A 22,069-nucleotide genomic window follows, 5' to 3' on the forward strand; every position below is an offset into this window, starting at 1 on the left:
AGAACAGTTTAATACATGACCTTCTCATTTTAGATTTAGTTTGAAAATGAATGAAAACAAATGAAAACACAAAACACAGAATAAAACACAAACAATTTCTAGACTCTAAAGAGAGAATTCTTCGGATATCATCTCTTTTACTATTTCTAAAAACAAAGAAATAGTGTTTTTTTAATCAATTGCCAAAAGATGCTCTAATCTCTTATTAAGAAAGCATTTAGAGAAAGAAAACATTCTGCAGATGTCAAGATTAAATGCGTTTATTTCAAGTTAGTGGGTACAATGGTATATCAGATACCAGCACTCTGAGCTACACCTATGTTTTTGCCTCTAAACCTTCACATATTTTCAATTTCCATTCCTCTAACATTCCACCACTGGGCCTCCTATTTCTATGAAAATCATAGTCCAAATAAAAAATAAAAATAAAAATAAAACACAAGATTGTCCACCACATTGTGTTTCCAGTGCCACCCAGAAAGATTTTAGTCATCTAAAATAAATGTCTATTTTTTTCCGTAAATGGAAAAAAAACCTGATAACATGAACACGAATAATGGCACTAGTCGAAGAGAAAGGAGAGAATGCAGATTAAAAGAAGCATTGTAGGCTGGACTAGTTAGTTTCTCCTCAATTAAAAATCCACATGATATCATGGCTATGACTTCAACGTTAAATTCCTCAATTGGTGGGCCACAGACTTAAGCGTATTGGCTAGTACATTTTTGCACAGAAACAGAAGCAATACAAGCTTTATGTTCTACCATTACACTTCCAGATTTTTCACTTATTAATATACCTGCCAACCTAATGATTCTTGCATGCAGTAGAGTCTGCTTTTGCAGAGTTAAGTTTATTTTCCCCCATCCCTCCCACTCCCGTAAACATTGTGATGCGAACTCTTTGCCCAATTTTATGAGAATGTTGCAAAGGACAAGTCTGTGCCACCTCAGGGCTGGAAACCCCTGTCCACTCCCTGAACTACAGATGGATCCGCAGAGTCGATCTCTTCATATCTTACATGCAAACAGACACTGGTCCCTTACTTTCCCCATGACAGAGGCGTAAGAGTCGGCAGGTAGGCTTACAAAAATGGAATTAAAAAGAAAAAAAGAAAGAAAGAAAAAGAAAGAAAGAGAAAAGCTTTCTTATTAAAGCCTATCGTCCTAGAAGGAATCCATTGCTTTGAATTCACTTAAAGCCTGTACAGGCGAAATGTGTTTCTTCTGAGAACCTCGTCTAACTCGCGTCTGGAATTCTTCTGGCTTTTCTCTCTTCACAAGAGGTTTCTTCTCTGGGGCCTTCATCTTCCAAGACACAACAGGTGAGTTGACAGCTGCTGTCCCATAGACCTTCTGGTATTTGGTAGAGGCCACATAGGATGCTTTCACCGTGAGGACAACGGCGTTCATCAGGTTTTTAGCTGCCTGGATGAGCGACGTGGCACTGTCCAGCTAAAGGGGGAGGAGAAAAATGAGATACACCTGGGTTAGTCCAGGCCCAACATTTACAGGATAATGGAGCAATTTCACAGTTAAAACAATGCCTTGCTTGTGCAAGTATACAGTATTGCCAAAAGGAGCCAATTATTGCAAATAAGGCCAGCAGGCCGCAAAGCAGTCACCTGTCTTCTCATACCCTTAATCCCCATGTAAAAAGAAAAAGGAAAAAATAAAAGGATATTGTATGATGCATAGCTCTTTAAAAGCCCAGTGCCTTTAACGATGAAGCCCTTTTTTTAGCATGTAAGAATTCCACAGTAATAGTTTTCCAAAGTGGAATGCCATGTATTGTCACATGGGCTGATTAGTCATGGTGACAATTACTCAAATGTTTGAAAAGCACTGCAAGAAAAGCACTGAATGGGAGGAGTCTATCTATAGATTATTGCTCCATCTTGGGCTCAATATTGGTGAAGAGGCAGGCAGTAGGCAAAGCAACGTGTCCATGGGTGCCGTGGCTTCTACTGAGCTTGGAATATCCATTTAACTCTTCCCAGATCTTGATTATACGACCTATAAAACTATCAACAATTGTGTCAGGATCATATAGGTCAGAGAACATTCAATGAGGTCAGTGTTTAATGAAACACTGAGTGTTAACTATGTGTCAAGCACGATTCTAGTAACTTCGTAAGTATTTTCTCATTTAATTCTCCCAACAGCCTCAAGGAGTTGGTATATTGTCATTGCCATTTTGTAATGAGAGAATTGGAGCATGCGGAGGTCCAGTAAACTGCACTGGTTTTATACAGCTCATTAAAGAGAATGCTGCAGCAATATACTGCCACTGTGTTGGGTAGGACAGCTTTTTAAAATGCTAGGATAGTCATATGTTAGGGTAGAGCAGGTTTAGAGGCCTGTGATCCTACTCCTAGGCCAGGGATTTTTTAGATGACCTCTTTTTTGCTTTGAACCAGTGAGACAGGGAGGTACATACTATCTACTGGCCCACTCAATACCTGTTCCAATCTTCTTGCATGACTTTCTGGACCATAAATACTAGAAAAGCTAAAAACTACATTTCCCAGACACTTTCACCCAGGATTCTACATATGACCTAGTGAAAGGAAAGAATTAACAGCTGGACTGCAAATCTTACTCCAGTCTCAGGGATGCTCAAGCATAGTTTGATCTTCCATCAAACTGCTTGCAATATTAACTAAAGGAATGTATCCATTGTGGTTAAATGACAGACCAAAGGATGTTCCCAAGTCTTGAGATTGTTTATTGGATAACCTGTAATTTATGGACTGTAGCTGCACTAAAGAATGGCAGTTAAGCACACAATCTTCTAGGTTCTGGGTGATTAGCAAAGTGTTTAAGCTCAGGGACTCTAAACCGTGTAGCTCCCCTACATGAGGAGATGTGCATTCACTTTAGCTTCTTGTCATTTCTTGTGGCCAGAACATATCCTGTGCAGTGTTTGGGGATATCATAAGTTGTATCTAAGCCCTCCTTGATGCTGGATGCTCTCTGATCTGTATCATTACTTCAAGCAAAATTCCATAAATCAGGTCATTGGGGAAGACAAAGGAAGATATTTTCTACGTGTGAATCCTTTGCAATACCATAGAATTGAGGCTTCACCATAGAAAAAAAAAAAAGTTAAAGGTCAGTATTATATTGACTCCACACTGATAGAGAAGCAAAAAGATTTTTGGATTAAGACATGGTTCAGGAGTTATATAATTAATAGCTTCATGAATTAAATCAGCATAATGGATAGAATAACCTACTTACTTCACCACTTCTATTGCACTGTAAAAGATACACATGTACCAAGGTAATTGTTTAACCCATATTTAGTTGACACAGTCTAAAGTTCTAAAGCTAGCTAATAAAATAATTCTAGAGTATTCCTATTAATAGGAGAAACACCAAGCAAGGATTAGTGTGATGGTTCTCAAAGTACAGTCCTTGGACAGCAGCATAGCATCACCTAGCAACCTGTTAGAAATGCAAATTCTCAGGCCCATCCCCAAACCATAATAAATTGGAAACTCTGCAATCTTTGTTTTAACAAGCCAAGTCTTCCAAGGGATTCTGATGCCTGCTGAAGTTTGAAAACCATTGGATTAATGAAACTCAAAGACTATCTGAGAGCTTATTTCATCCAATGATTTCACCATACACAACTTTGGTAACATCATAGACAGCTATCATATGGAATTTCACTTTTCCATCTTTCCCATCATACCCCCAGGTAGAAGTATAAATAATGAAGGACAGAGGAGACAGTAAAATGTTGCGACAATAAATTAGAGTAGATCAGCCCTGGGATCTTCAGAAGCTAGTGCCCTACCCTTTGGTCAACTGGTACTTCCCTATAAGCCTGTCAGGTTTCAAAAATGAGAAATAATCATTCAGGAAGTTAGCTAACTCCATTGTGTGCAATGGATAAAGAGACAGAGGGTAAAATTATAATAGGTACAGTCTGTTGATTTGCTTCAGGGCAACTGAATTAGTAGAGGTTGAATTAGACAAGATATGTCTATTGCATTATTAAATGGTTTCTGAAGAGTGAGTCTTGGGAGAACTGGGTGGATCTGAACAGAAGGATTACAAGTAGTTTGGGGATTTTTACCACAGATTTCATTTTCAGATAGATAGTGTCTAATTCTGCAGTAAAAATATGATAGTCTTTCTCTTCTCCAAAACCTCTTTGCTATTCCAGCCTGATGCAGGAATCCTGTAAATAAACCTAATACATTGAGAGTGAGACAGCTCTGAAATACAAAGCCAGCAAGTACATTCAATTTCCTTCTATAACGAAACTGAATTTGTGCCAAGGTAAAATTAGGAGGTGCAGGACCCAGCCAGTGAAACTTGAACTAAGAAACTTACGGACAATAGCATCTCAAAACATAAAAGATATATCAAAACCCAAAGCATTACAGATATTGGACATGCTAATAGATGTCTCAGAAGCAGGTTTACAAATTGATCAGTTTTATATATCAAATTTACATGGTTTGGGGAGTTGTTAATGAAGGCAATGATGTCTATATTTTTTACAGTCTTAGAGAATACACTCCACTTAGTTGGTTTGACCTTCTATTGATACAAAGACTTAAAATGTAAAGGATGCTGAAAAAGTAGCTGTAAGGAATGAATTGACTCTGACACTTCTTAGGGGTCTATGAAGGCCCCCCTTTTGTTGTGGCTTATTTGCCCAAATCAAAGCCACTGTAATATATGACCAATAATATAATATTTTGAAAATTTGGAAAACTGGGTAGAATATATGTTTACAGCTTCATTCAACCCTCATGATCTGACAAATGCTTTTCACAACTTGATTTAACTTGCAACTAAATCAAGTTAAAAACAAAATTTAATCTAAAGATAATAGAAATTTTCATTAAAATAATTGAATTATAGTAAAAATGAAAGGGCATTATTGGTTACCTCACACATTTTTAGAAAATGTTTATGACGTTATCATATGTCCCTTTTTGAGTTAATAAAAATGATGATGCCATGACAAATTTTCTTCCCAAGTTAAAAAAGAAAAAGAAAAAAACTCCTTTATTTTATTCCCTATGTTGTATATTATTCATATGAACTTTCACTTTTAAGTTGAATTTCCAAAGGATAAACTACCTTTTGCCCAATATCCACTTTCATAATTTAGACCATCATCATTATTGATACAATCAGAATTCTTTTTATTTAAAAAAAGAAGTTTTTGCATGTCCAAAATGGCACCAAGGCTTGGTTTTCAATTTGCAAGTTTTTGCTAAAAATTCACTTCTTAAAGAAAAGACATTAAAAAGAGCAAAACTACATGACAAAATATTTTTATACAAGGTTTAGGGAAACATTTATCATAACGGCATACTATTTTGTCATTTATACAGTAAGTATGGCATTTTCAAGCAAAAGTTATGTAAATGAAGCTCTAAACATAATAACCAACATTAAGTGAACACTTACTAGGTGCTTTGGCCTTGCTCTTGGTCTCTTTAATTTAATTGTGTGATTTAATTTTCAAAAAAGTACTTGAAGTGGGGCTATTATTCCCATTTTAGAGGTGAAGAAATAGAATCCTAGAGAGATAATGCGACTAGCTCCTGCGCTGGTTGGCAGAGTATGGGTTAGGGCTGGTACCATCTCTTCCCAAAACCCATCATTTGAAACACTGCACCTCACTGATCCTCTGAAACATGGTTTAATCTCTGGGGTCTAATTTTTCAGTTATTATCTACCCATTCCGAATGGACTCATTTCTATTAACCCTGCCTGGCATGGCAGCCAGTCCTCTAAACCCGGCATCTTGTTTACATCCTGACCATGTGTGGTGAGCACCCGCATCTCCCTCGGTCTGTGATTTTAGCCTCATCTTCAGAGTCTGAATTCCCTGCCTGGATCGCAGGCACTCAGGTACGCTTCTGCCCAGTGCCTGGTCCTTAACTGGCTTTCCTTCGCAGTTCATCTGTCTTCCTGGCTTGCATTCGCCATCTTGGCAGCAGCACCCAGAATCTGAATCCTTGGCCGATTCCTCTCGCAATTGCTCAGTTTCTCTGAAGTACATCCACTAGACAGCGATAACGACTGTTTGAACCCTTAGGTAGGGCTAGACCACTCTAACTAGTGTTCTATGCCTTTCTCTGGACTGATCTCACAAGCTTTCCAATGGACTCAAAACTGGCTCACATCACAGCCATCCCCCAAGCCTGCCTGCCTTACCTTGGCTTTGTTGGCCAAGACATCGAACCTCTCCTCTTTCAGAGCCTTTCTTCTCCTTTTGGACTTCCCATTAAATTCTTGTACCTAGTCTAAGAGAGGTTGCTAATTTGTAGCTAATTTTAAAAAATAAGATCCTACATTCAGTGAATGTGTCCATGTGCTAGTCTTTGGACTAAGAGCTTAACAGTCATTTTGCTCATTCAATCCCACTGTATCCCTCAAAGCGATGGGACACAGTAGGGTCATATATCTTTCACGCAAGTGGTGAAGCACAGATCTAAACCCAGGCCACCTACCCATGCTTTACCCATCACTACATGCTGCTTCCCAACGCCATGCACGATAGACACATCCTCAGCCCAAAGATCAATCACGCTGTGCCAGACCAATTCTCCCTCTTCCACCCCTTACGTAACCGCTGTCCCTAACTTCAGAAATTAGGCTTCCCCTAATACTGTCACTATTCTTTTAAAATGTCAAAGTGCTATTTCAAATAAGCAACAGATGTTTCCTCACATCTTGTTCTATTATAGTCCGTGAGAAAGCGAACAGGGGTGGGAGAGCTGTTTTACAGCCGTTTCTAGATGGTATTTTCTGGCTTTTCCTGCCTCTCTACCTACTCTTTTCTTTTTATCCCACTCAACTTTTAATATCAGATTTTCCTTTCCCTACACCATCCTCACTTTGTGTTTCGATTGGAGGGAAATACTAGGAGGACTTTCCTGAATTGTGATCTTACATTTATCTATATTTGTGCTACCTAGTTCCTGTCATCAAAGCTGAAAAATGTCATGAAAATTGCTTAAAATAACTATCTTACAACTCACAGGATCATCCAAAGATTTCTGAAACCCCATGTCATTAGTTTCCTGCTCTTTGATTAAGGAAGGGCTTATACTGTGACAGGTGTTCAGTGTCAAGAGAAACAGAATTTGACACATGGGACTGGATGAATCAATTCCACTCTTTCAAATGGAAGTGTAACTACATCTCTCTCATGACACTGAATGTTCTCACTTACTTATTTGTCCCTCAGTCTATCCCCCCATCCTTCTACCTACACATTTATCCATCCATGTATTCCTTCATATGCCTATTGAGTCTCCTTATTGTGCTAACCGCTGTGTTGGGTGTACAAACATAGAGCTTTTGAACCACAAGAGCACATAGTACAATGAGAAAAGCAGACGCATAAGCAAAAGGTTTAATGCTCTATGATCTAGGGTATAAGAGGCTAAAAGAGTACAGGGAAAAGCAGTCAGGGGATAGAGTAAGAAAATAAACTTCATGGTGGGCATGATCTAAATGTACTTTAATAGATGGAGTAGGAGGTTGTAGGTGACTGGAAGGATAAGAGTGATGACGCAGGACAACTCTCGAATTCCTAGCTTGTACGGCTAGGTGGATATTGATATTCTTCACCAAGATTGCGGAAACAAGAAGGAATCCAAGATGTTAAAATGCTGACTTTTACTTTGGACCTATTGGCTTCGAGCTGTCTTTGTGACATCTAGTTGGAGCTATCCAAGGGACAGTTGAAATTATGGGAGTGAATCTCGGGGACCTATAGATAAGAAACCAAGTGCTTTGCTTATACTGATCTTCCCAGTTGTTTCATGAACAATGTTCTGTATACTGTAGGTTTAATTTATGTCAATTCCCATCAGCTTCTTCACTTTATATTCCTTAGTGCTTTTACAGAGATATGCAATAGAATGCTGAGCAAAATATTAAATCCATATTATTTTCCCTGGTCAAAAAATTCAATAAATTTACTAAAAGTTTTCTTAACATAAGATTTTCAAGATCAAAATCAATATCCTTTTAGTAATCTAAGACATAACATCATCAAGGAATATCTTAGAATAAAAAGTAGCCTTGGCTGTCTAAGGAATAGTTAAGTAATTAGCATTACTTCACCCCTCATATTAATGGTGAACTTCTCAGGGCCTCCCACCAACAACAGAGTTTAGATTTAACAGCTTGCTGAAAAAAAAAAAAAAAAAAAAAAAAGGAATAGTTAGAAGTGTAAAATAACATAAAAAGGGAGAGCACTGAATCAGCTTCCTATGACTAGAGCAAATGTCTTAAGATATAAATTTGTGATGGCCAGGCATAGAATTACAGAAGAGAATTAGGATTTCACTGTACGTCTGCCTTAATCCATTGAAAACATGCAAGCAGGGAGAATTCCATTTCCAGGGTTTTGAAAAGAAGCCTATTTTCAAAAACTCCTGATTATCTATTACCAAAAAATAATGAGCCATTAATGGCAGCTCATGAAAAAACAAAGTACAAAGCAATCTCTCTTTGGACTAAAAATAATGCAAATGTCATGGGAGCACTGGCTAAGGTAAATAAAATAAAATAAAACAAAACCTTTTGAAACACAAAAACTAAGGAGTTTGCTTTGATTACTTCAAAAAGCATTGAAGGGCCTGGGAGCAGGGAACCAGTCCCATTTGGACCCAGTTGTTTTATCTCTAGTCAGAGCTAATGGCTCTATTAATTTTGTTAAGACTAAAATGGTTCCCCAAATATGGGTAGAGTTCATTTTAGCCACTTGCAAGATCTGTAAATATGAATAGAGAGTAGCTTTTGACATATAAGGGCCGGGGGTGTTTTAATAGGGCTATACTACACATACTCAGGGTTCATGTTTGGGGTAGTTTTGGGGGGGAGGAAATTGTCGTGAAAGTATTGGCAATACATTGAAGAGAAATACCTTGAGAAAACTAGAAAATATCCCCTGCAGCTGGACATTTATTTCTATTTAAAGTTATTATCTCCCTAAAAGGAGCCACAAATTACTGGTCAGAGGGAAAAATAAAATATATGTATATATATAAAAATACATATATAATTTTTTTTCTACAGGTCTGCTTTGCCATTAATGAATGGGAGGCTAGAAATCCAGAGCACTGGAGCCCATTATCTGCCAAGAAGAGCATTTCATGTTTTAAAAAATCCATGAGGCTTTGAAGAGACATCTGATCTCCTTAGAAACTGTGATATATTTGAAATACCTTGAAATATCTGCCTACTTTTTCAAAAGCCTATGTCAATAATGCCTTTTAAAGACTCTAGCAAGTCCAAGGTAGTAAATAGTTGAAACAAGCGAAGACATGGCACAAAGGTCCAGCCTGGTTATACCTTCCCACATCTAAGACATCTCAGAATGTTTACATGCTTGCAAGAAAGACAATTTCTTCATGGCAAGCCCTCATTTCCATGCTCTAGTCCACTGGATCTTCCTCATCAAATAACAGTAACAAGGAAGTAAGTAATCAAACTGTGGTTCCTTCCTACTAAGACAGTAACAGTGGAGAACACAGGCAGTAATTTGCAGCTCACCCTCTGGTTTCCATGGCAGGCATTACAAATCAATCATGGCACTTCTCTCCCTCAGAATCTGCTGTGCGCTATAGGAAAAGAAACCTATTTACCTCCCTCCTCCAACAGCTCACAATCTGACCCAGCGGTCCAAAACAGCTTGATATGGTATAAAGCACAGATTGCCCCTCTTATTTCTGTATGAAAATTACCTTAATACCTTTGGTTTTCATTACAACCAATCAGACCACAGGCAAATATTTTTATTCAATTGATACTTTGCCTTTTTTGTTCCCCTAGCTAATGTTTGGAGGTACCTTGTACACTGCTTTAACTGACACCCTATAACAGACTGCAAAATAATAAAATCGTTAAGCAGAGGATATAAATATTAGCAGAAATGTAAAACCTTCTTGGATTGATTTTAAATCAGGAGATCAAAATTAGCTGCATATATTAACAAGGATGGTGTCTGGAGTGAAAATGACCACCATGGGCTATGTTGTATTTACAGTTAAAAAAACAACAACAAAAAAAAACCCTACATTAAAAGTATTAATATTGGAACATGTATTGATATCTGATAACTTATAGCTAAAATACTGGGGGATAATTCCTGAAGAATTGCTTAATCCCAGGGATATGCCCATTTGATTATAGAATCTTGAAAAGTAAATGTTTTACATCTCTAAGTAGGGGATTCATCATAATAGAAAGATGGGCAACAAGAAATAATTTTTCTGCAAACCTTCCTTAAATGATTCCAGGGAAGCAGCTGGTGTTCCACCAACACTAAAGGCCAGTTGTTAGGAAATCTGTATGTAACGGCCCAAGATTAAGTTGGCTAGGACTTTAGCACAAAAGCACTGAAATCTCAGACTAAGAAAAAAATCTCCACAGCTTCAAGGAGATATTTACCAGTTAGCTTTCACATAACTTTCTCAACTGGACATATTTGTGTCTTCATTTTTAATTCATTCAGGTAATAGTAATGCTTCATAGTTGGCCAGTCCACTGATTAACTGTCTTCATTTGCATTTTTTCAATTATAGGTAAGTAAACCTTGGGGACTCCCAAGAAGGCTTAATTACAGTCAACAAATTTCCTGAATGTGGCTTAAAGCCATTTTTTTCTCACCATTAAAGGCAGAACATTATTTGCTCAAGCCAAAACAAGGCTAACCTTGGAACCACAAAGAGATGTGGGTGTATTGAGAAGTGTTGGCACTTGGAAAATTATGAACTGCCTTGTTCTAGGCAGTCCCCACCTCCTTTTTCCATACTTCTTCCTTCCCTGCTTTCTTTCAGCACTTTCCCTTTTCCCATAATTCAAGATCTCCAGTCCCAGAGCCTTCTTTGAGTTACTTGTTTCCACTTAACAACAGAACCATGAGAAATACATCCAACAGGGAAAGAAGTGCCAAAGGGTTTCCAGGCACCTTGACTGGGAGATATTCTTGGGCAGGCAGACAGTATTTCTATAGTCACATAAATAAACCATGCATAAATTATTGGTCCTGCCTTGAAAAGCCCCCCTCCGCTCATGGGCATCAGGATGTCTTCACCACCCAAGGGTTATGCCTTATAGCAACTCAAGGGGCTGGGGTTTCTTTCTGACTTCCTGTAGGAGAGTCAACTAACAAAGGATCAACACCCTTGTGCCCTCTCCATAATTCTCCCTTCCTAAGCAGTGAGGGAGACCAATGTGAGAGGAGCCACTGTCTAAGAATCCAAGAGAAAGGAATCTTCAGAAAATGGATCAAAGGTCTATTAGCGGACTCTGTACTGTCAGAAGTGCCAAACTTTGTACGAACATGGCACCTGAAGGCTATTTAACATGACAGTGTATGTCGTAATGTACAGCCACTGAGTGAAGAGGAGACCACAGGAAGAGTTAAGGCCACAGGTTTGGGTATTGGTTGGTGAGGCCTGTGCCCAGAAATTGGGATAATCTGAAGGCCCTGGATTCTTCTTCCTCCTGATTCCACTTCTCTTGACATCCAACCATTGGGAATTATGCCACAATAAGGCATGTTGGGGAAAGTAAATTCTTATCAACACATGTCCCCTGCTCACCAAGCACATGAGAATGGCTGGTTTAGGCCTTTCTTGCTTCCTGGGTTCTGGATGAAGAGAGTAAAGAAGAGCAGTAGAATCCCCTTCCCAAGCAAGTGCTTGATGCCTTTCCTTGGAACTCCAGTATCCTCTTCCTTTGCGTGGTAACCTGTTCCCACCCCTTTCTTCTAGGTCCTATACATTCTTTCTTCTCCACTAATACATTCTCACTTTCCATGCTTTTCCTTGTCTTTTATCCCATCCTTGCTCTTAAGGTCATGCAAAGCCTGGGCTCTGGACTCAACATCTGGGTTCAAACATTGAATCTGCTGATTGCTAGTTATGCGACCTTGAGTGATCTACTTGGCCTAGCTGTAATTCAAATTCTTCATTTTTTAATTGGAAATGAAAATCGCACTTTCTAGGATTATTAAGAGTTAAATGAAATAATGCCTTTAAAGTTGAGTGAATGGCACACAGTAAGCCCTCAGTAAGTCTCAGCATTTATTATTACTCTGGTCTGTCTCTCCTTAAACACCACTTGAGTTGAAAATGCATCTTTTAAAAATTATTTTTCTCTTTTTTCACTTCCTCCTTTTTCCTTACTTTATCCTTTCATCCCTACCTTCCAGCATTTTTGGACTCTCTCTGATCCTCTTCTTATTGAAGCTACTCCCACCTTGGCTTGCTCTCAACTCCTGAAAATTGGAGCCTTAATGTATGAGGGATAAAGGTATGGAGAAGTTCATCAGATGAGTGGAAAAGCATGAAAATGATCTTTACCTTTTTCTAGCACTGAATTATTTACTTGAAAGGAAGAATCAATATTCAGTACTAGAAACCGTGAAAGTTTTATGTAAAAGTGTGACACCCAAAAAATCTAAGAGAATTTAGTACTTGGAGGAAGACTGATAGCAGAAAGTCAATATGGCTTTGCTAGGAGACAGAGAGAAGAAAATCTAGCCTGAGAAGATGATCTTTAAATATCCAATTTGGGAGGCACCAAAATAAATAGTCAATATAAAATATTTCATTCAACCACTGTACAGGCAAATATTCCAGAAATCCAGGCTATTTGTAGGACATTGTTTCAAATGATGTTACCTGGAAAATGTAATAGTTTAATTCATTCAGCTCTCTGACACCAGGTAAGCACCCTAGCTACCTAAAAAATCCTCTAGCCCAGGATTGTGCACCCAACACTGATGATTAATCCTTCTCCTTGCTTTTTCTCCACCAAAACTTAAACACTTAAGTTCTCTGGACTTGTTTCCTAAATCTTTAAACATTAGTCCTATTAAGCAGGGATGCCTAATCAATCACAGTCCTCTTTTCTGATGGTCTCAGAATTCTCCTTAACACACAAGCCTGTCAACAACTAGCTTGAAGAGAATTAGCCATCTAGATGAAACTCATTTCCCATACCCGCTATGGGCTTTTAACATTCTCCCCATTACACAGTAGGAGTCTCTGCTTTGATTCATGCCACCTATGCAATCATTGCTTTGATTAACAGTAGAAAATTAATATCATTTTTCCCTCTAATATCACTATTTTCTTCTCGCATAATTCATAAAGAATTATCTCTCAAATGTAATGCAGAAAACTGATATGAAATGTTAGACACATGTAACTATATAAAAGAATCCACTACACTAACATAAAAGTTCAACTCTTCATTATAGAAATGAGAATGAAGAGACAAGAAAAAATGGATATCATTATTCAAGGGCTCGTAAGAGGTCTTCAGTGTAATGCATGGTTTAAAACCAGTAATTTTAATTAAATTAGTTTTAAATTTGAGCAGTTGATCCATGGCTTTCTATAATTAGAAACATTTTTTCTGTCCACTTTGAAACATTTTTTGAGGAGACACAAAATAGAGCCTTCTAAATCTTTGTCTTTCTCCTGGTCACTCCTTTTTCCATTCAGACCTGTAAATCCACTGCTAATTTATTCACACATTCAAAAAATGTTCAAGTGGCTCCTAAAGGGGTTTCCTACCTTTAATTCAGGGCTCAACTCAATGAGTTGTAACCATTGATTCTTTTAAGTTAGCTTCCTATAGAGTGCACTTCAGGTTCTTTGGATAGTTGTTACCTTCACAAGCAAGACTCCTTGATATTTAGCCTATTATCTAGGCTTCTGTAGACCTTTTCTTAACATTCCAGAGATAAACAAGAACTCTATGATTAACCGCAGCCCTTCCCCTATACCTGTTCCTCCCTCATTCTTAGTCATGTTACTTATTGGCAACACAGTTCTTCCTACATTTCAGTCTAAACCACTGGCATCTTAGCTTATGCCTCATTCTCTCAGACCCAATGCCCAATATGTTGCCATATTGTGTCAGCAGTGGCTTCTTCAAAATATACCCATTATTTGGACTCTTCTCACCTCCTTCACTGTTCTCATGCCAGACAAGCTTCCCCTAACTAGTCTCATCCCTCGATTTGCTACCCTCTTTCCCTGTTTTAATTATTTTTTGAATATACTCATCATCATCCAACATATAATATTTTTTCTTCTATTTATTGTCTGCCCACCTCCCTGCTGTATCCCAAGCACCTAAAACAGTGCCTGGCACATGGGTCCTCCATAAATATTTGCTGAATGATGTTTACACTTCATGTATTTCAACTTTATGGATAGGGAAATGAGAGCTCACAAGGCTTGTCCAAAAACACAAAGCTAGGGCAAGTTGCCTAGTCTAGCACCCAACTGCCTCAGCCCTTCTAGCTGTTTATTCTTCTATAGAATATAGCCAGAGGCATGAGATTGGCAGGAAAGTGAAATCTAAGGACATAACATAGCAAATAAACTTTGGCCAAGTTACAGTACTCTTATGTCCTCTTTTTCTTGCTATGCCTTGAGTGGGATGGCTTCAAGATTCAGTCTGCTCAGAAAACAGCCACAATTTAGTTATCTGTGTTTAATTATTGCTTTCTCTCTGTGAATAAAATACTGAGCTTTCTCTAAGGACCCCCTTCCCCCCATTAAGAGCACCAACATCTGTGAGGCACTATTTTCTAGGTACAGTGCTGATGTCTTAAAAACGATCTTCAATACTCAAAAGATGTGCAAAGAATAAACTATGGTCCCCTCTTTACTCAAGAGGAAAACCAATATAGAGAGGCTAACACTTTCACAAACTTGGTTTCACAAAGTACACATCTGATGGAACTGGGCTCCAGTACACCTGGACACATGGCTTGTAGTCTTCCTTGACCAATTAAATCCACTATAAGCTTTTCCTCCTCTGAGCTCACTCTTTCTGCTGATCAGGTGCCACTTTTGTGGAGCTAAGCATGCCTTCGGATGTGCTTTAACTGTCCCACAGGTGTGAGTCATATGCTCCAGCAGTAATCAGTGAATTTCCTTAACCACAAAGAGAAACATGTCGTAACTTCAAATCCTCCAATTGCAAGGCATGTGGGATCAGAACCAGGCAAGGATCAGGGACAACATCCTTTTATCTTTTTCTTGTCAGCACCTAAAAAAGCCATTATGTGCTGAAAGAAAATGATTATATATAACCTCTAATTTGCCTTTGCCCTGGCTACCACTTATACACAAAAGTTCCTATTTATCCTAAAAGTGTGGGGAAAAAAACATAATTTATTCTAAATCTCTACAACCTAGCTTCTTAGCCTACTGTGGAGTGGGCACCATGATATGATGTGAGGCTGACTGGTATAGTTTGGTAAGAATCTGATATATATTAGCTGTTGCCCTCATCTATGCCATCTGACGTGCTATTTCCAGCATTTCTTGTTCAACTACTAATCCTGTGGGTGGGAACAAGCACCAGCCTTACATCGTACAAAAGCACAAGATTACATGCTAGAGAAATCAGCTCCGAGTCTTGGCTCTGCTCATCACTTGCTGTGAACCTTCAGGACGCTCTAGTGACCACCCTGAGTTTCTATTACTTCAACTGTAAAATGAGATTAATAATAGCAATACACTTTCAAGAATAATCCAGAGATCCAAGTGAGAAACTTAGTGTTTAAATTGTAAAAAAGTATATGGCTATAACAGATTATTACCTAGCTTCTGTATGATAAATATCATCTCAATAATATTAGCATAGGTCATTTGAATCTCAAGGAGAACACTGGCTTAAAGTTCTTCTTCAAGGAAGAATAAAGACTTTCTATACTTTTTGGAATTCCTTTTGGTATTTTCATCCTAAATGATTAGACCACTGGGTACCTCTGGCCCAAGAAACCCCACACAAAGATGGATAGTCCAGTACATGCCTAAAACAGAGTGACGGTGTCATGAGCCATGGGAAAGCAAGAGTAAGGCACCTCCAGAAGGAGGCACGCTTTCTTCTTCCACCTGATGGAAGGGATGACTAGGGATAAAGAATGGGTGGAGTGGCCGGGTCACAATCTCATCTTTCCCATTTATGAAGAGTGGTCAGGAAATACGAGTCTCTAAAGAAACAGAGCATGGGAATCAGGCTCTACCTATGGGGTACAGCCCAGAGAGAAATAAAGAAAGTGAATTACAAAGGGAGGGTCGACTGTTCTGGCAATATGATCTTGCAGCTTATCCATGAAAACTGTCCTTGGTGAATGCAGCTCAATCAGATAATTAGTTGCTTGGCTGCTACTTTGTCTCAATGGTTTAGCATATGTGTGAAGGCCCTGTCTCCATAGCCAAATGGTTGGCTCTTTACAAACAAGGACCTTCATGTCCCAAAAAAGGCTAGTACTGCAGAAACGATATTGAGATTAGGGGAACAGATCCTCAATGCTCGGTTGGTCGCGCGATAGATTCTTAGTTTAGACTGCCTCTTAAATGGGCCTGTAAGGCCAGCAGCCCTATTGATTAATAAAAGTTGATTAGTGCTTATCTTTTCAGGGTTAATATACTTTGGATATTTGCCAGATTCAATACATATCGAGCATTCTAATCCATACAACCTGTCCTATATGTTAAATCACTTAATCCTCACAAAAACCTTGTGAGGTATTTATTATCGCCACTGTTCTACAGATGAGGGAACTGGGGCTTAGAGAGGAGCAACTTGCATAGCTAATAAGGCAATTGCCAGGGATTCAAGTACATGCTCTCTGAGTGCAAGTACACTGCATTTAGCCATATACCACAGCGGCCTGTGCTTCTGAACAAAAGAAGAAATAAAGGGCTTGTAAGGTGCTTCTCCTGAGAAGTCAGGGTACTTCCCCAAACAAGTGCCTGCCAGAGCTTGGCCTAATTTGGAAACTTCTGGTCTGTCTCTCCAGAGTGACTATATTTTAGGGAAAATAAAGCAAAAACACTGAGGGTTCTTCCCTTCATTCTAAAACTGGATGTATATATTCCAATAAAGGACCTCTATGGATGGACAACATACTGTCTGTTCCCTTGCAAAAGAGGCTGAGTTATACAAGAAACTTTCAAAGTCAAAGATCAAAGGACAGAGTATTCTCAAAAGACTAGAAATGCATAACTGTATTGCCAAAAAAAAAAAAAAGGCATAGAAAAAGTATTAGTGGCTCCTTTTGAAAGAAAGTTGCAAATCTATGAAACTGGAAAACTACTTCGGGGTCAAAAAAACATACTTCTAGAACTTCCAAGAAAATGGCAACTTTTAACCAGTGAGCAAAGATAAACATTAAAGTCTTGGAAAGAGTGTGATGCAGTTCCTTACCCCTACTAAAAATCATGCTTAATATTAAGATGAAAATTTCCTCATGGCACAGCCCCTATCTTGGAATCCCTGTGAATGTAGCCTTTGACAAAGTTGAATCACTGCCATATTTATTGCAAGATGTAAAGGCCGCCTCATTAGTTCTTTTTTTTTTTTTTTTTTTTAATTCTTTGTCCATGGTTTATTTTATTTTATTTTATTTTTTTAATCATTTTATTGAGATATATTCACATACCACGCAGTCATACAAAACAAATCGTACTTTCGATTGTTTACAGTACCATTACATAGTTGTAGATTCATCACCTAAATCAATCCCTGACACCTTCATTAGCACACACACAAAAATAACAAGAATAATAATTAGAGTGAAAAAGAGCAATTGAAGTAAAAAAGAACACTGGGTACCTTTGTCTGTTTGTTTCCTTCCCCTATTTTTCTACTCATCCATCCATAAACTAGACAAAGTGGAGTGTGGTCCTTATGGCTTTCCCAATCCCATTGTCACCCCTCATAAGCTACATTTTTATACATCTGTCTTCGAGATTCATGGGTTCTGGGTTGTAGTTTGATAGTTTCAGGTATCCACCACCAGCTACCCCAATTCTTTAGAACCTAAAAAGGGTTGTCTAAAGTGTGCGTAAGAGTGCCCACCAGAGTGACCTCTCGGCTCGTTTTGGAATCTCTCTGCCACTGAAGCTTATTTCATTTCCTTTCACATCCCCCTTTTGGTCAAGAAGATGTTCTCCGTCCCACGATGCCGGGTCTACATTCCTCCCCGGGAGTCATATTCCACGTTGCCAGGGAGATTCACTCCCCTGGGTGTCTGATCCCACGTAGGGGGGAGGGCAGTGATTTCACCTTTCAAGTTGGCTTAGCCAGAGAGAGAGGGCCACATCTGAGCAACAAAGAGGCATTCAGGAGGAGACTCTTAGGCACAAATAGCCTCATTAGTTCTTTACCTGATGCTCTGAAAAAATGCCAGGACAACTTCTTCAAATATGCTATAGCTACATCTTTGAAAAGAAGAGTAAATCTCTGCTATATCTGGAGTCGCCACCTGTTATGGCTCTCCAAATTTCTCTTTAAAAACTGAAAGCCAAGCCACAAAGTGTATAGAATTTCTGCCTACAAGGTGCTTGGTTTCAAGGGCTCACCAGCACTGATTTCTTCCTTGCAGATTCACGCATCATAAATATCATCTCAACATTAGCATAGGTTATTTGAATCTCAAGGAGAACATTGGCTTGAAGTTCTTCTTTAAGGAACAATTTAAACTTTCTATCATTTTGCTTTTTTCTTAACAGAATGTACATTGTACACTTTTTTTAAATGTACCTATTTATTATCTTCACATAGGTTTTAAAAATATTCAGAGAGAATAGCTGAAGTAATGTGCAATGATATGTGAAGAGGACTAAGAAAAATGTGCTATAAAAGCAAGTAAATTGCCATCACCCAATACTTTTGTCTATAAAGAGTGAGAAATTGAAGTCACTTTACCTTGTTTGAAACTTTCTTTTCAACAACATCCTCACTGAAACCTTTCATTGGCTTTGGGATGAGAAATGCATATCTCTAAGACGGGAAGTTTTGGAGTAAGTAAGAAGGGAGGTTGATGGAGACTTTCAAATTTCATTAGGTATGGGAACTCTGTATTCTCTGCATGATTTTTCTGTGAACCTACAACTTCTCTAATGAAAAAAAAAGTATAAAAAAAATAAATGGTGCCATGTTGAAGGCTCTATGTTGGTCTCTCTTGCTGGCAGGGTGGACTTTAGGCAGTGACTGCTGGTGAATGGCAGCCCATTCCTTTAATCCAGGCACAGCCTCCATCTCTTCAACCATGGCCACTTGGTTCATTGCATTAGCCAGTGACAAAGCCTGGCTGATATCACCTGGGCAAGTCACTTTTCTAGTTGCTTGAGTTAGTGTCTCTTCCATGGTGGATCCTTCTTGTTGGACATTATTATATGAGAGAAAAATTTTCACACTCCCTACCAATTCCCATGTGTGTATCCATAGACCTCTTCCTCTAATTCTATATACATATATATTTAACCTTGGGTCACTAACTCTATGCCCAAAAAGCAGATGACTCTATATAACACCTGTGGTAGGAAGGTTCTAGAATAGCTCCTAATTATCCCTATCTCCTGGCATTCGCACCCTTTATGTAATGACCTTCCCCTGGACCTAGTGACTTGCTTATATTGAATATGATAGAGAAGTGGTGATAGGCTATCCAAGATTAGGCTACAGAAGACTCTGACCTCTGTCGTGTTTCCACACATACTGTCTCTCTGGCCCTTTTTGCTTGCTTGCTGATGAAACAAGTTGCCATGTTGTAAACTACTCTATGACAAGCAACTGAGGGTGCCTCCAGTCAACCACTAGCTATCATCTGGGACCTTCAGTCCAGGAGCTTATGAGGAATTGAATTCTACCAATAATTGTGTGATTGAGCTTGGAAGCAGATCCATACCCAACTGAGCCTGGAGATGACTGTAGCCTTGGCTGACACCCTGACTGTGACTTTTTGAGAGACCCTGAGCCAAAGGACCCAACAAAGCCACATGTGGACTCCTAACCACAGACAATGTGGTATAGTAAGTGCTGTCTTTTTACGCCACTTAATTCAGGGATAGTTTGTTATGCAGCAACAGATAACTAATATACCACCTGACATATTAGCCCTAAAATTAGAAGTTCAAAATAAAGAATCTAACACTGTGTTTAAAAAAACAAAGAACCAAAAAAAGACAACGGCCAGAGGGTGCCTAAGATGGGGCCTTAGGAACCTTGCTTCTAGAAAAGTGCACTCCCTTATACCAGGCTACTTTGGCAGATGATTCTGGAACCAATGTATCTGCCATCATCCACCCTTCCAGAAGGAAGAAGTAAAATGATCCGCTTCTCAACACTATGTATATTCTAGTTTAAAAGTCAAGTTTTCAACTAGCCATATGGTTTTCAATCAGGAGCAATTTACTCCTCCCCACTATGCACTCCAGGAGACATTTGGCATAGTCTGGAGATATTCTGGGTTGTGACTACTGGGAAAGGGGGTTGCTACCGGAGTATAGTGGGTAGAGGCCACCAGGGTTGATGCTAAACAATTGTAGATGCACAAAACAGCCCTGCCAATCAAAGAATCATCCAGGCCAAAATGCCAAGAGTTCCCTGTTGAAAAAACCCTGAACTAGCCTAATGGAAAAAACCAAGAGTTTTCCTGTGAAAGGGTACAAACTGACTTCATGATCTGGGAAGCTCTCACTATGCTCCCTCCACATCTTAGACCAGTGTTTCCCAAAAGTTGATCCATGAAACATCTACAAAGGGAGCATTTAGGAATAGAACACAGATTACCGACCCCTTCTCAGATCTAGATTTTCACAACTGTGGAGGCACAGCTCAGCAATCTCCATTTTTATTAGCTACCCACGTGATTTATCCACACATTGAAATGTGAACACCACTGCTTTACTTCTCTATTGAGGACATTTCCTTCCATGTATTCAGCTATCACTTCTCTGGAAGTGAGTCCTTGGGACTCCCAATTACAGGACGCCATCTCTGTGTGGGCAGGGACCTTGACTTGTTCACTGCTATATTCCCATTGGTTGGATTGGGGTAGATGAAAAGATGAAAGAGGAGAAGGGGGTATCTACATCATCAAAAAGACTGTACACAGACTTTTGGGAGAGACAAGTTAACTAAAAACTAGCTACCTACTTTTTAGTATTTTCACATCATGGACACTATGTTAAGTGTGTGGCAACCCTGTGAAGTAGATACAAATATCATTCTCATTTTTAGCTGAGCAAACTGGGCCCAGAGAAGTTAAGCAACTCACCCAAGGTCACAGAGCCAGCAAATGGATCTCAGAATTAATTTCTTGTTCCACTTAATGGAGGGCTTACACTGCCAATAGTTGCCACCCCAAATTTGACTCTCCCTGGTTTTTCCAGATTCCTCATAGGATAGGGGGCCATTGCTTCATTCAAAGACTTCGTTGCCAGCAAACATCTGCCAGTACAACTCAGTGAGAGAGGGTTCTAGTAAGTGAAGTCTTCTTCTTCCTGTAAAAGTTGGCATCTCCAGTCTATTTGGGCATCCAGTTACTTGTATCTCTTCTTAATAACGTGGCACAGGAGAATACAGCCTCCCATTTTAAATGATTAGAAGAACAACTAATTCTGAGTTTCAAAAAACTGCAGAAAATCAGTCTTCATTTCTCTTCCCTGAATTCTTGCTAATTTCTAATCTAAAATATTATGGGAATTATTTAACCTTTGCTTTTAGAATCCTGTCTCAGTTGCCCACCTAACATTCATTTTTCCTTCTTCCTTATGAATGGTATCTTGATTTTTTAAGGGCAGCAGTGTGCCCAGTTAAAAATCTATTTTTTTCAGTCTCTTTTGCAGAAATTGGTAGAAGTGGGTAGCTTCTGGGACACCTCCTTAAAAGGTGCTAACACAGCCAAGAAGAACACCAACTGTTCTCCCACCTTTTTTTTTCTTCCTATATAGAAAATGGAAATATGGAGCCTGCTTGGACCAAAAGATGAACTGAGTATAGAAGTCACAGATGAAGAATAGTAGACTATAAAGTTAGGAGTCTCAGTCCTTGAATTAATTAATTACGTGAATTGAATTTAAATCTAACTAAATCATGTGAATGGCTGTGTACAAATTGTCAACTCTATTGTTGGGGTTTTCATAATTTAGGATACTTAATAAAAGGCAATATTTTACATCTAAATATAATTAGTTACCATTTTAATATAACAACCTTCATGTAAAAGGACAAACTAAATCACCCATGTA

At 38.8% G+C, this 22,069-nt stretch overlaps 1 protein-coding gene across 2 annotated transcripts in view; it reads right to left on the bottom strand.

The window, feature by feature from the left end:
• Window positions 1–244: 244 nt before the first annotated feature.
• Window positions 245–22,069, bottom strand: part of CTNNA2 (catenin alpha 2) — a 1,138,501-nt gene continuing 1,116,676 nt past the window's right edge. For both annotated transcript variants that reach the window (XM_037807219.1, XM_037807218.1), the window contains one exon: window positions 245–1,454. In XM_037807219.1, the coding sequence (XP_037663147.1) occupies window positions 1,167–1,454 (288 nt within the window). In that variant the 3' untranslated portion in view covers window positions 245–1,166. The remainder of the gene's footprint in view (window positions 1,455–22,069) is intronic.

The sequence above is a fragment of the Choloepus didactylus genome, chromosome 17 (genome assembly GCF_015220235.1).
Source record: "Choloepus didactylus isolate mChoDid1 chromosome 17, mChoDid1.pri, whole genome shotgun sequence".
Lineage (NCBI taxonomy): Eukaryota > Metazoa > Chordata > Mammalia > Pilosa > Megalonychidae > Choloepus > Choloepus didactylus.